Source organism: Silurus meridionalis, chromosome 1 (genome assembly GCF_014805685.1).
Source record: "Silurus meridionalis isolate SWU-2019-XX chromosome 1, ASM1480568v1, whole genome shotgun sequence".
In the NCBI taxonomy this organism is placed as follows: Eukaryota; Metazoa; Chordata; class Actinopteri; order Siluriformes; family Siluridae; genus Silurus; species Silurus meridionalis.
The window spans coordinates 17,009,306-17,024,647 of record NC_060884.1 but is presented as its reverse complement, the minus strand read 5'-3'; the positions used below and the strand labels follow the sequence as shown (position 1 = coordinate 17,024,647).

Genomic DNA, 15,342 nt, shown 5'->3' with positions numbered 1-15,342 from the left:
GTTTTTTGCAGATATTTAAGTAACTCTTCTAGGTTCAATGCAGGATGCTCAGAAATGTACATTTTTTCAGTTCTCCTGTATGGGATTCTCTTAGCCAGTGTCCTCTAAAAATAACGTTTTTAATTTACCTTCTTCCCCTCTCCATGGCTGTTGACAGAATTAGCAGAACCTTCTGTTGGTATAATTAAGGATTAATAGGTTCAAACCCCTGGTGAGTTTTTTTACTCTTGTCTGAGAAGAGTGGAGAGTCAGATGAGTCTTAAAAGAGATTTGTAGTTGAACTTTCCAAATTTCTTTAATTAATTACATTCATTATCGTTTGTTTTATCTATGTTTGGTATAACTTCAGTCAGATGTAGGTAAAGATGATCAAACTATAAAGACATTGAAGTGGTTTTCTAATGTGTAGTATTATAAACAAATATTTTTCACAATACAACTAAACATACAACAACAAATTGTATACATTGTTTAATGTAGTTTTTTTCTCTATAGATTAAGCTGCTTTGGTTTCCTCAGGTGTTTGTGAACTACAGACTGTTTGTTGCAGATGGACAGATGGCGATTAGCAAGGGGCTGTCTCCATCAAGTGTGAAGGACAGGCATGAGCAATGAGGCTTTACAAATAATGTGCAACTCAACCATGAAAGCATAAAGATAAGCTATTAAGTTCATTATAAACTCATATTTCTTGTTATCTGTAGTAACTTCTCACCTTCTGTAGCAACTTCTCACCTCATCCTATCCTCCTATAATGGCAAGAAATATATTTTCTATTTAACAGAGCCAAACAATCCAACATAGTGGAGGAACAAAATATGCATTACATTGTGCATATTCACATACATATATATTTACATACAGTATATAGCATTTTGCCAATGTTTCTAGAGAGACTTATAGAAGTGTTTTGTTTCCTTTAAGAATAAAACACATTCTAGGTTATTGACTAGAAGTACTATAGTCTAAAAAAAACTTTTTGGAACAAAACAAAACAAAAAAAACACAAGACAATTTATATCTTTTTTTTTTTTCTTTCAAAAAAAAAAGTGCTAAAGTGCTTGGTGAAGAGGTATTTAGTCTTTATTTGAAGGCAGCCAGTGACAGCCACCACCTGGATGCCAGAGCAGAGAAAAGCATTGATGCATGTCTTCCTTGTACTTTGAGAGATGGTCGGTATTATAAAGCAGTACTAGAGGATCGGTGAGAGCATGGTGCAGAGCCGAGTTTGATAAATGCTTTAAGGTAGGTGGGCAGTGGTCCATTTTTGGCTTTAAATGCAGGCATCAGTGTTTTATATCTAATGTGGGCAGCAACAGGAAGTCATTGGAGAGGGTGAAGCAACGAGGTGGTGTGGGAGAACTCGGGGGAGAAGTCTCACAGCTGCAGTCTGGGTTTGTTGCAGAGGTAGATGGTGCTTAAGGGCAAATCATCCGGGACTGAGTTATACTACTAATTAGTACATTTTGAAATAATAAGGGGCTGAACAAGGCCTCTGGCATCTTTGAATTCTTTACCAAATTTTTACCACACGGTCACATCTAACCCAAAAATCTTCACAAATTAGGGAAATTAACAGATGGTAAGGGTCTTCCAAAGTTTTTCTTAATTTAAATTCATATATAAGATTATAAAAGTTTTGAAACAGCTAGTCTTTCATTGTTATTGAGACAAATGCATGTTCCTTTTGTTTATATGCAACAAACCAGGAAAATTAAAAACCCACAAGAATGAAACAGTGAATGAATGTAAGAAAGTTCGGTGGACAGATGAGTCCAAAGTTGATTTTTTTTACTTTAAAAAAAAAGCACTTATTTCAGAAAGAATTTATGAAAAAAGATGTAACCAGACTGCTGCACACCCACAGTCAAACATGGAGGTGGAACTTAAATAGTTTGGGGTTGTTTTAAAACAAGTAAGGTTGGAGACTTATTTCAGATGAAAGGAAAACCAACATGGCAACCATTCCATACTTTAACACCATGCAATTTTGTCTGGACTTCAGCTAATTGGAACCATCTTGACCCGTATCATACCTAAAAGCTCTGTAAGCATTATTTAGAGAGCAAAGAGTCAGCTGGAGTGTTATCTATAATGGAATGGCCTGCCCAGTTTTCGGACCTAAATGATGTATCTGATGTACACTATTATTGAACTTCTTTGGAAAGAGCAGGATCACAAGGTCAGAAAGAAATAACTAGCAAAAAACATATTCGGTAATTTTCTTCTTGCAAGAGGCAAGGCAGTGTTGTTCAGCTGAATATTGGAGAATGAACTGATACCAAAAGTGTACAAAGCTGTTATTCAAGACAAAAAAGGCTTTTTCAACAAAAATAAAGTGTAACATCTGTACATTTTTATATTTGTTTGGTCAGACTTATTCTTTATACCAATAAGGTGTTCATCATGAGTGGGAGAGACTACGTTGTCTATGTACCGTATTTTACGGACTATAAGCCGCTACTTTTTTCCCACCTTTTGAACCCCGCGGCTTAAACAAAGCGGCTAATTTATGAATTTTTCCTGGGTTTTTCCCGGTTTTCACCAACTTCAAGCCAAAAAACTGAACCCCATAACATCAGACCAATTAAATTTCTGAACGGAAACGAAAAAATGCACCTCACCTGTGTTCTGAGCTGCACGGCATCGGGAAAATAAAAACGTTTTTTTTTAAACGCACGACGATGCCAAAAGATAAACTTTCGAGAGAAATAGTTGTGAAAGGAAGGAGGAAGACAGTGAACAATGACTTTCTTGGTCAGCTACTGTTTGGATCCATGCCGTTGTAATGCGTTGAGTCTGGGTGAAGGGAGAGCTCACTAACTCCAGTTGCAACAGAAATCATATAAGCACAGACAGGTTTTCAAAACTCGTGCTTTTTTATCATTCTTGGCAACAGCGTTACGGGTTAGTCAAAGAAACGTAGAAATGAGCATCAGAAAATAATAAGGACATATTCCTCGTCTTGAACACACGCAGTAATAGCGGAAAAATGCAGTGGCAGGCTATTCCCAAAATACCGCTCTGCTCCTAAAGGAAGCGCAACATATTTCACCCGTTACACCGTGTGTAACATGTCTTTCGTTAAAGGCTGTGTAAAGTTCATTAGTTTCAGTGTAGACATGGCTTATAGACAGGTGCGGCTTATTTATGTTAAAAATAAAAATATTTGTAAAATTTAGTGGGTGCGGCTTATATATGGGTGCACTTTATAGTCCGGAAATTACGGTACAAATATAACGTAAAATTTTTATAAATACAGTTAACTCCCACAATGTATGGAAACCTTTGTGACAGCCCGTAGTTCCACTTCTGCCAGTTGATAACAAGAATATAATATCTACAGAGGGATATGCGGATAGCTAGATTTCTTGGCACCCTTTGAGCTCAATAATACCAATAATACATCATTTGTATTCCACAGTATATTTAAGTATTGTTGCTGACAATCTTTGACCACAATTTACACGAGCAAAAGTTGTTTTATAGTGATTTAATGAACATGACAACGAGTTCATTGTACCAGAACGGCATTCCTAGTGGCTGGATCTGAATGAAGGTGGTAGTAGACATTTTTAGCATGAATTTGCAAACTGACTAATATGCATGATCATGACAACATGGACCAGAAAATGTTTCTAATGTGTGGAATCCATGCCACAAAAAAATTGAGTTTATTCTGAGAGCAAAATCAGTCCAACCCAGTATTTGTTTGGTGTTCAAATGGCTAGTGAGTATATGGAGCAGTTAAATAACTTTTGTCTTAAGCTGTCTTAATATTCAGGGCCTGATGTGAGACATTTACTAAGTAAACCTTCCTGCCCTGCCTAAATTCTTCGCTGGCTACACAGCTACGAAACACACACCTCTGATGAGGTCACTTATGTAACATGTAGAAATATTTTCCCCAGCAACTTCCCATCAATGACATTTCACCTGAGTTCAACTCTTGTTCTTGTTCACACTGTCATCTGAACAAAATGGCAGTGTTGCATGAAATAGTTTTCATGAATCTGGCTATGTAAAAATGTGTACCTACAATGGTATTTCCTTGTACTTGGAACAAAAAGCTTGAATATGTGCTACATTCTTTCTTAACTGAATATTGCAGAGTAAAATTCTTTTAAACATTATTTTTATCCTCCATTTACTGCCCTACAATGACTGCTATATTATTTTACAAAACTTCTGAACTACTAAACAGATGTATTGATTAGGTAATAATTGTATTATCAACATCATTTCAGGGAAGCTTTTTATGGTGTATAGTCACCATTCTATACATGCTTTTTTAGCCATTAAAGCAAGTGTGCCTTCTCTTAAAGACCCACTAAGCTCTGTGGCCATTCTAGTGTGTATAATTTACTAGGAACCCTATGAAAGATAGTCGCTACAGAATACATCCAGTTCTTTCTTTCAGTTTAATTCTTTCTCATCATGTCCTCTGTATAAGACTGTAATACAGAAGACTGTGCCGTTTTCCTGAACTGAGCCTAATTGATGAGATTTCAGAGCAACTGTATGCTTGCATAGGGACGTGTTCCTATGTATCATTACTCAGTTGATTACTGATAAGCATACCTTGTATATACACTTTTACTCATATATATCTTTATATATTTTATATTTTATATAGTTTATACTTCTTATTTATCTGCCTTCTTTTCTTTGTTGCGTTCAGGAAAACACTGCCGTTTCCTGAAAGCGAACACAGAGAGAATGAGGAGGAGCTTCTTCCGCAGGCTATTCGGAGTTTGAACCAGGAAACACCCAGGATCTAAAAGCTAGTCCACTCTCTTCATCGCCACACTTATTTTTCTGCAAATATTTTTCTGCAAATATTTTTCTGCAAATATTTTTCTGCAAATATTTTTCTGCAAATATTTTTCTGCAAATATTTTTCTGCAAATATTTTTCTGCAAATATTTTTCTGCAAATATTTTTCTGCAAATATTTTTCTTTTCGCACTACAACACTTTAATCACTGGACTGTCACTTTAACTGTGGACTTGCACAGCACAGTGCACTTTATACCACACCACACTGCACACGGTCACTTTAAGGACAATCACATCAACCACCTCATGTGATTACTGTTAACTGTGATTACTCAGTTGATTACTGATAAGCATACCTTGTATCCATAAGCATACCTTGTATCCATAAGCATACCTTGTATCCATAAGCATACCTTGTATCCATAAGCATACCTTGTATCCATAAGCATACCTTGTATCCATAAGCATACCTTGTATCCATAAGCATACCTTGTATCCATAAGCATACCTTGTATCCATAAGCATACCTTGTATCCATAAGCATACCTTGTATCCATAAGCATACCTTGTATCCATAAGCATACCTTGTATCCATAAGCATACCTTGTATCCATAAGCATACCTTGTATCCATAAGCATACCTTGTATATACACTTTTACTCATATATATCTTTATATATTTTATATTTTATATAGTTTATACTTCTTATTTATCTGCCTTCTTTTCTTTGTTGCGTTCAGGAAAACACTGCCGTTTCCTGAAAGCGAACACAGAGAGAATGAGGAGGAGCTTCTTCCCGCAGGCTATTCGGAGTTTGAACCAGGAAACACCCAGGATCTAAAAGCTAGTCCACTCTCTTCATCGCCACACTTATTTTTCTGCAAATATTTTTCTGCAAATATTTTTCTGCAAATATTTTTCTGCAAATATTTTTCTGCAAATATTTTTCTGCAAATATTTTTCTTTTCGCACTACAACACTTTAATCACTGGACTGTCACTTTAACTGTGGACTTGCACAGCACAGTGCACTTTATACCACACCACACTGCACACGGTCACTTTAAGGACAATCACATCAACCACCTCATGTGATTACTGTTAACTGTGATTACTCAGTTGATTACTGATAAGCATACCTTGTATCCATAAGCATACCTTGTATCCATAAGCATACCTTGTATCCATAAGCATACCTTGTATATACACTTTTACTCATATATATCTTTATATATTTTATATTTTACATAGTTTATACTTCTTATTTATCTGCCTTCTTTTCTTTGTTGCGTTCAGGAAAACACTGCCGTTTCCTGAAAGCGAACACAGAGAGAATGAGGAGGAGCTTCTTCCGCAGGCTATTCGGAGTTTGAACCAGGAAACACCCAGGATCTAAAAGCTAGTCCACTCTCTTCATCGCCACACTTATTTTTCTGCAAATATTTTTCTGCAAATATTTTTCTGCAAATATTTTTCTGCAAATATTTTTCTGCAAATATTTTTCTGCAAATATTTTTCTGCAAATATTTTTCTGCAAATATTTTTCTGCAAATATTTTTCTGCAAATATTTTTCTTTTCGCACTACAACACTTTAATCACTGGACTGTCACTTTAACTGTGGACTTGCACAGCACAGTGCACTTTATACCACACCACACTGCACACGGTCACTTTAAGGACAATCACATCAACCACCTCATGTGATTACTGTTAACTGTGATTACTCAGTTGATTACTGATAAGCATACCTTGTATCCATAAGCATACCTTGTATCCATAAGCATACCTTGTATCCATAAGCATACCTTGTATCCATAAGCATACCTTGTATCCATAAGCATACCTTGTATATACACTTTTACTCATATATATCTTTATATATTTTATATTTTATATAGTTTATACTTCTTATTTATCTGCCTTCTTTTTCTTTGTTTTATTTTCTCCCCATCCTATTCCCTCATGCCTGACAGTCATCTAAAGCATTTCACTGCATGTCATACTCTGTATGTGTATGTGTATGTGTATGTGTATGTGTATGTGTATGTGTATGTGTATGTGTATGTGACAAATAAAATTTGATTTTGATTGATTTTGATTTTGATTTATACACAATACACAGTTATCCACTCATTTGAATAGACTCTCGTTCGTTAGCTCACTGCAAAGTAATACATTTAGTTCCACCATTTATCGAGACTTTGTTCTCTGTTTTGTTTTCCTGGTTTTTGATCTTGATTTGCTATCATGTTCATGTTTTTGATTTGTGGCATGGAGAAATATTCTGAACCTTTACAAATGTCAATGTAAGAATCTGACAGGTCTGGTCATTTCCAACTCCACTGCCAATATTGCTGTACAATATTACCATGTATAGATTTTTCACTTTATTCTATTCTTTTTTGACCGGTGAACTGACTGAACTTATTAGACAGACACATACCACATGTCTTCTAGTGTCCATTTCTTGGAAATGCTGTATTTCAGATAAATATAACATATGGGTAGAAATAAGCTGTTTGATTTCTCTTAGCTACAGTTGCTCTTGGTGCTGCTCGTATGTCTTCTCCTACATTACACACTTTCTTTCGTAAATGAGACTGTTGGAGATAACATTAACATTGAGGCTCTTTTTCTCTTTCTCTTTATTCCCTTTTCTTGCTTTTTTTCTTGATAAGAGATTTGGCTCGTAACTACCATCTAGTTTCTGCGTGCTGATCAAAAGCAAGTGATTCGTGTCTGTTGTTTTTCTTTTCCTTGTGTTCTCATTCTTCATTAAATTCTAAAAAGAGAATGGCATTTAGCGATTGTATTTCTCCTCCTTCAACTTTTTTTGCGAGCCTGAATATGTATCTAAGTGGATTTGCATACTTTGATCAATAACCCACACCTGTACTAAATCCAAGTTTTTTTAATTTGTATTATTTTTCTCTAGAATTCATAATTCAGTAATTACAACATGTTCAGAAACCTGACATTTTTACTGATTTTTACAGCTACAGAGAACTACAATTCACAAGAGCACTTGTAGCTACAAAAAAAAAAAAAAAAAAACACTGAGTTTCAGAGAGTGCTCTGAGAATTTCTCATTTAAAATGATAAAAGCTGGATAGTTGCTGTCCTAAGGCAGAAAGGGATGCAATAACACCAGCGTTATATATGTTTATATGATTCACAAGCATGATTCACTTCTTTTGTCAAGTGTGTACTGTTGAGCACAATTGTGAGCAGTGCTAAAAAACACAGGTAAGCGTTATTTTATGTCTATTTTGGAGGATGACAAACGATATTGTCTTAGACAAGTGGACACAAAAGAAACACAAAATAGCAAAGAATCATGGAAAGCAAGACTGTTGGAGAAGATTTAATGATGCATATTTCACTGCATCCTTGTCTTTTTCTCGGTTCCTCTCTTCACATTTGCCTCATTATTATTCTTGACCTTTACTATAGGTGTACAGGTGCAAGTCAATCAGTAAGATATAGCATCAATCACTGGCTTTCCCACTGGGTTTGATATTTCCATGCACAGAAGCGGATGTTTGATTGGGTGGTCCCAATTGTTGTTCCCCATTAATTTGGTGGATCAAAATGGGTTAAAGGAAAATGTCAAGAACCATGCAAGCAGTCAACCAAATGAATCTGAATTTACCATTTTATGCAGAATGTCATGTGCTCAACCCAGGAATCTTATTAACATTATACTCAAACAAAGCATCTACAACATACCATTTTAATTGATCTAGAACAGAAAATATTTAGCTAGCTAGCTAGCTAGCTAGATAGATAGATAGATAGATAGATAGATAGATAGATAGATAGATAGATAGATAGATAGATAACTATAGATAAAGTACAAAACATTAGTAAAAAACATACTTAAGCAATTAAACATAAAAAATGAAAGATAACAAGATTAACTATATAGATAGATCATATACAGAATATGAAAAACTGTATAAGCATATAAAGAAGTAGCAGATATGGTGTTTACAGATAGAGTGAGGGTATGATGTGGTATTGCAGTATAATGTTTGTATAGTATAGTAAACATTGCTAATACAGCAGCAGACTTGAGGTAAATCACTTAAGGTGAAGTGACTTTTATTATCAATCAATTATCAATGTGACTACTATAAGCAGTGTATCAGCAAAAGCGTGAATGGCATTAAAGTGGCAGTGTCTACTGTATGATTGTAAAAAGAGGGTGTTGGTCAAGTTCAAATATCGCTCAATGAGCTAATCTAAGACTGACCCAGTGTAGTGTTGTATAGTATAATCGCTGTTGGAACAAATGCCCTGCTGTAGTGCTTCTTTTTACAGCAGAGCTGAATAAGTCCTCTGCTAAAGGAGCTTTGCTGTTTTATCAGTAGGTCATAAATGAAGTGCTGTTCATTATGATTTTCCACAACCACCTCAAAACTGTCTAGTGAGCAGCCTGAGACAGAGCCAGCCTTCTTGATTAGTTTGTTGAGCTTTTTTTTCTTATGCATCACCATCGCTGGTGCTTCCTCCCCAGTATACGCCTGCAAAGAAGATTCTTTTGGCTACCACTAACTGGTAGAAGGGCTTGAGCTTCCTCAGATAGTAACGTCTGCTTATCCCCTCGGTGTTGACCTTCCTGTCCAGTTTGTTGTCAAAATTGGCAATAAATTATCCATAGGATTCAACTTGCTTAATGTCATGACTTATGATGGTAATGGGGCCGGTTATGGTCCTTCCAAGGATAATCTTTCAAGGAGTGTTTTTTGTGACTGTTGCCTTAGGCTTGCTCTTCAGAGGTCAAAAACTATATTAGAATTTTTTTTTGGAATGTAGCATATATTATTAAAAGTGCTCTAGAAATAAATGGATTTGAATCAAATTAATTAATATAAAATAATATTTAATATTTTTTGTTTTGATGATAATGCTAAGCCATGAGATTATATATTAGAGGCTTGTGCTATATTTTATTCTTCTCTTTCTTTGCATCATTGCTTTTTCATTCTGTCTGTGCTGTTGCTGTTTCTTTTTCAAATCTGACTCATCTGTTCACAACACACCTGTACCAGACCTTCAGTGTTCTGGATGGTTTGGTTCAGGTGTGTTGGCAGCTGGGAGCGAGCGATAATGTGAACCGTCTGCTCCACAGTTCTCTGCTATCATTCCCTCCTTTGCTTAGTCTCTCATCTACATTTCTTTCTTCCCCACTCCTGCACAAACTTCTCCCACTTTCAGCAAACACTTTAAAGTTTGGTGGAGGGGAACAAAAAGACAACGAGGAGAAAAAGACTTCTGTTTGTGAGGCCTTTATTTTATGTCTGTTTGTGCTGTGAGACTGTCAGCATTGTTAACTTTTTGAAACGGATGCACTTGCTGAATCAAGCAAGCAGAGCTAAATGGGACATGCACTGTGCCTGTTATGTGACTGTGGAAGTGTAGAAATATATTGCTTCAAGCAAAACCGTAGGATTGACAGTCAGATGGATAAAAAAAAAAAAAGTAGTTGCCTACATAGCCAAGATGACATTCTGCTAGCTAGAACACTGAGTCTAGGAAGGACAGTTTTTATTGTTTTTATTGTTGTAAGGCACTTACTTTGATACATATTATTTTGTATTCCAAAAATAACTTGAATCCAAAATAATATGTATCAAAGTATTCACTCTTTATGTTACAAAGGATTCACTCTTTATGTTACAGTTGCCATGGTAACAAGCACACCTATGATTTGCTTCTAGTTCTCTTTTTTATCCCTGTCCTGTTATTGGTTTGTTACCTGGTTGTATTAATCTATTCCATGTTATTATTGCTAATTAGTTTACATACGTATACCTTAGTGTTTTTATGGCTTCGCACACAGTTTTATTAAGCATTTGGTACCTTATGTCTGGACATTAAAATTTTTTTTGTGTGTGTAATTTTATGTTTTACCTATGCCTGTTTTAAATATCGGTTATCCTTGTTTGATGTTGATTATACGTACTGTAGACACTGACTAATTTCTGGAATGCTCACAGTAAATAGCGCATCGAGCATTCACATTTGTGAATGAGTTACACACAAATCCATGTTATTGACTGTACATTTCTATGGATTGCATTGCTTTATAGTGGCAACAGATTGTAAGCAGAATCCATTTTTTTCTCATTTTCTTTTTTTCATTCTCTTTACAGGCAAAGTGTTGAACACAGACTTGAGGCATTACCTCAGCTTGCAGTTCCAGAAGGGTTCACTGGACCACAAATTACAGCAAGTCATTCGGGACAACCTTTACCTGCGTACTATACCATGTAAAAACACACACACACACACACACACACACACACACACACACACACACACACATACACACACACACACACACACACACACACACATACATATATATATATATATATATATATATATATATATATATATATATATATATATATATATATATATATATATATATATATACACACACACACACAGCCATCCACACTTGTCCATCTGTCATCTCCAAAGTCTCCTCTCATTTGGTTGTCAAAGTGGAGGCGGCTGCCTCAGCATGTTTGGAAGTTGTGCTGTGAAGAATGAAACCTAGTGATTCTCCTCAGGCTGAAACGCTGTTTCTCAGCTTGGTTGCTGTATTATTTAGCTACCTCGTCCTTCATGTGAGCTCATGTAAAAGTTGAAGACATTTCTGGCCTTGAAAATTCTTGGATGAAATGTTCAAGGTAGCATATTTGCAAAAGCATGAGGTTTGAGATCTTATTGTGTGCTGAATTTGGCAGGGAAATTATAAGACTTTTCCTTTTTTTCAGCTTCTTTGCATGTCTCTCTGGGTGACGAGGCAAGAACTACATATGAGGCAATCCTGAGGAGAAAAACGAAACAGATGTTGTTCATGTATTCCTGATAGCAAGCAGACTGACAATCAAGACATTTTGTTAATGATAACACATTTCTGTTTTTTCTTTTTTTGTCCAAGACATAAAACATGTTTGGTGCTTTAAATTAAATATATTGTAGCTGTAGCGGGATGTTTAATTGATGGCGTTATTATGGAACACTGTAGAGTGATTGATACTGAAAACTGAATTAATGACAGCTTGCCCGATCAGGATGAAGCACAGTGTCACGCTTTGATCTGAGTCCAAAATGAGACACTTAATTAAAACTTCAGTGTGTGGTGACATTTAAACAGAACATGCTGCTTTGCTGTCCTTAGGTCACTCCATCCAGCCTAGTTACAACTTGACAGCTTTCTCCCTGTCTTTTCTTATTGTATTTCTCTCCTCCTCTCCTTTCCTCCCCTTGTCTGTTCTAGCTGAGATGAGGGATGGCATGACAGATAGAGGAATTGTATAGAGTAGGATGTCCATAGAAAAAAAGAGGAAAAGTGCGCCTCCGGTGGAGTCACATGGCAGCATCAGGGGTGCACACTATAAAAGCTTTTAAAAGCCTCTCTGATGGAGGGATAGAAGGAACACCCTTAGGTGGTACTCAGCATTTCCACTCCATTCTTCTTTCTTTCCTTGCTTTCTATTTTTCTCTAATTTGTAGAAAATGTCATATGAAATACTCTCAAGCAGCAATAACACACCCATGCTGTTAACCTTCCGTTCATGAGATCCACAAAATATCATTTTTTTTAATAGGAAGACATGATTTAGCTGGGTTTTTATCTAATTAACTACCTGCCGAAGTCCAGCTATTTAGTGGGCGCATTTCAATATTGAGAATTTAAATGTAAATGTGCCTCAGATGAGAGCAAATGCCTGGTGGCATTTTGTAGCACCCACACAAACAAAGCTGGGAAATGTCAGCTCTTATTTTGGGCATTATATTTGAAAGAAATGCCACTTTTCTATGCTTCTCGTACAGCCAAACAATCGACTCTCCACCAAAGAAGGTCCCAGTGGATATGGCAGATTCACAAACACAAAAAACACACGTACTGTACACACACATTCTCTTCAATACATTCACCCCCACAGGCACACTAACAGCTACTGTATGCTTATTTGCTCGACAAATGTAATGTGGCTCTGTGTTACATTTTTTAAATACTGTTATAGAATTTTGAAAGATACTTAGAGCTGATTAAAAAGTAAAACTGAGCTTTTAAGGGATTTTTGGATTTAAGCCAATTGCTGGGAGCCAAATACAATGCCACAATTAATATTAGATAGGAGTCTTCAAGAACAAAACTGAAGAAAAAATTTACATTTGGTGAAAAGCTCTTATTCAGTCTCCTAATGTTGACTCAGTTCTGGCTGTCTGATCATTTTCAGTTAGTATTCTTCTCCTAGTGCATTCAGTTGTCTTTAGATTGGCTATCCTGTGATAATGGGACTAAGGTATGGTTGTGAATTTACAAAAAATAAAAAATAAATGCCCTTTTGATGTGGCTGCACATAACAAATACTTTGTTAATGCCTCATTGTGCTCGTGTTCAATGTATTAAGGCTGTAACACGTCAGTTAAACTGCACCAGGGAACACTGTGCTCTGTATTCGATGCATATTAAGATTTCATTGCAGCTGTCAAATAGGGAAAATGGTCAAGCACACACTCAGTAAATGAGAAATTTAAAATGGTTTAAAAATGGCAATGTATTACTATAGTAATTTCTAAATGAAGATCATTTGTGTGACAAAACAACGCTTGCTGAACTATAGCACAGTTGGTTGGATTTGGTGGTTTTATTTTAGGATGGGTCCAAGTGCTTATTTGTGGGTGGGTAACACAACACGCATTCAACACAGCTGATTGTATTTGTGTCAAATGACTTTGGTTTGGACAGTAATTGCACCATAGTTGTATTTAATAAAGGTCAACAACGCCATTATGCTTCCATATATAGCACCCGAAATACCAAAGGAACGTGATCCTCAGTCCCATTTTATTGGCTTCCAGAAGCTATGGTTAGAAATGGAATTTACCACTGGTGTTTATGCATTCTTTTCCTATTTGTCTTGAAATCTAATTGCAAGCTAGATTCAGTCTGAGTAAAAAGATATTGTGGTGAAATAGGTGAAGTAGCCAGTGAAAGATTACTAGTGAAAATGGGGAAAATGGGTACTGTAGATCTATTACTTTTAGTAGTTAGTTAGTACTTTAACCATTAGTACTATCAATGGTTAATATTAACCTTAAAATGGCTCATGCATTAAACAGTGCATGTATTCAGCCACACTTCCTATTTTGCTCATATTTTTTTTTGCTGACTGTTTGCACACTTTTTCCTCCTTAAAAAGCATGCCAGTGTGGTGGGCTATATGACTGTGCTATATGACACTTAAAAGAGAGTAAATAAGTTCCCTGGCAATCGCAAAATAATCTTTTTGTTCTTTTCAGTTTAGATAATTAGACACATTTTAAAGCCTTTTTTGTATCTTCTTTTTTTTTTTCATTCATTCTCACAGCACTCAACCAAGAGTTCTTAAGCACAAGCTGTCTTTCAGTGTATGACAAATAACTCCAATAAGTAGACTATGCTCTTATGCATCTATTTTATTATATTGTTGATGCAGATTACTTATACATACAGTGGAACCCGCTTATCTCGACCTCGGTTATCTCGACAACCCTATTAAGTCGACGTTTTTGAAGTGGAACCGCCAAATTCTTGCTTTGTCTTAGCATTTTTTATCGGTTATGTCGATTCTTTTATGTCGCCGAACCCTGATATCTCGAGCACAAGGGGGGAAAAATTTGCCATTTAACATCGGTTATCTCGGTGCAGCCGCAGAAGAATTCGCGGAAGTGGCGGAAAAATCAAGTCTTACAGCTGCTACAGGTGTTGTACTGTATACTTGAATCTCTGCTGTTAGTTAGTGCACATATGCCTTTTGTTGTTAAATGTTATGCGCCGCGCTTGGCGGCACGAAACGTGGGATGAGCAGCAAAAGCATAGAATGAACACCGGCAGGATCGGGGGGAATCCGCGATGCGCTTTGGGAAGAAAAGAGCAGCCGCTGAGAGAGTGCCGGTGGGAAGGCACGTACCGGGATACGCATGAGCGATAACAACGACCGCCGTGAACCAACATATACCAACAATAACGGACAGTGAGAGTGTGGAAGTTTAAATAGGAGCTGGTGATGATGATAAACGAGCACCATATGTGCGCGATTGAAGCCGGGAGCTTCAGAGAAAGCGGCCGAGAAAGCACCTGACACGCTGAAGGGGGCCGAAGGGGGTGTGGCAGGTGGATTCCTGACAGATAAACATGTACTGTATGTATTTTTACAGCATGCCTTCATCAAACAAATCACGGCAACGCTGTTGTGTAAAAAAAAACCTTCAAAAGCACGTGCATGCACATTCTCATTTATTAACGCACATCATGTACATAAAGACATTTCAAGCACGTTAATATATTGCCGCCATTTTGATTTTCGTTTATCTCGATCACCGGTTATCTCGATGCTTTTTGGCGACCTCCTAGGACATCGACATAACCGGGTTCCACTGTAAAATAATTCAACTTAAGTTTATCTTGCTGCTATTTAAAAAAACAATTGTAGTCTTTTCTATTCATTAAATCAAATGACTGAAAATTGATCTGATAAAAGGAAAAAAAACATT

The 15,342-nt window shown here is 36.4% G+C and overlaps 1 protein-coding gene across 3 annotated transcripts in view; it reads left to right on the top strand.

The window, feature by feature from the left end:
* The window catches only part of LOC124388426 (membrane-associated guanylate kinase, WW and PDZ domain-containing protein 3), a 122,982-nt gene that overhangs the window by 73,599 nt on the left and 34,041 nt on the right, over nt 1–15,342 (top strand). For all 3 annotated transcript variants that reach the window (XM_046853041.1, XM_046853034.1, XM_046853048.1), the window contains one exon: nt 10,938–11,054. In XM_046853041.1, the coding sequence (XP_046708997.1) occupies nt 10,938–11,054 (117 nt within the window). The remainder of the gene's footprint in view (nt 1–10,937; nt 11,055–15,342) is intronic.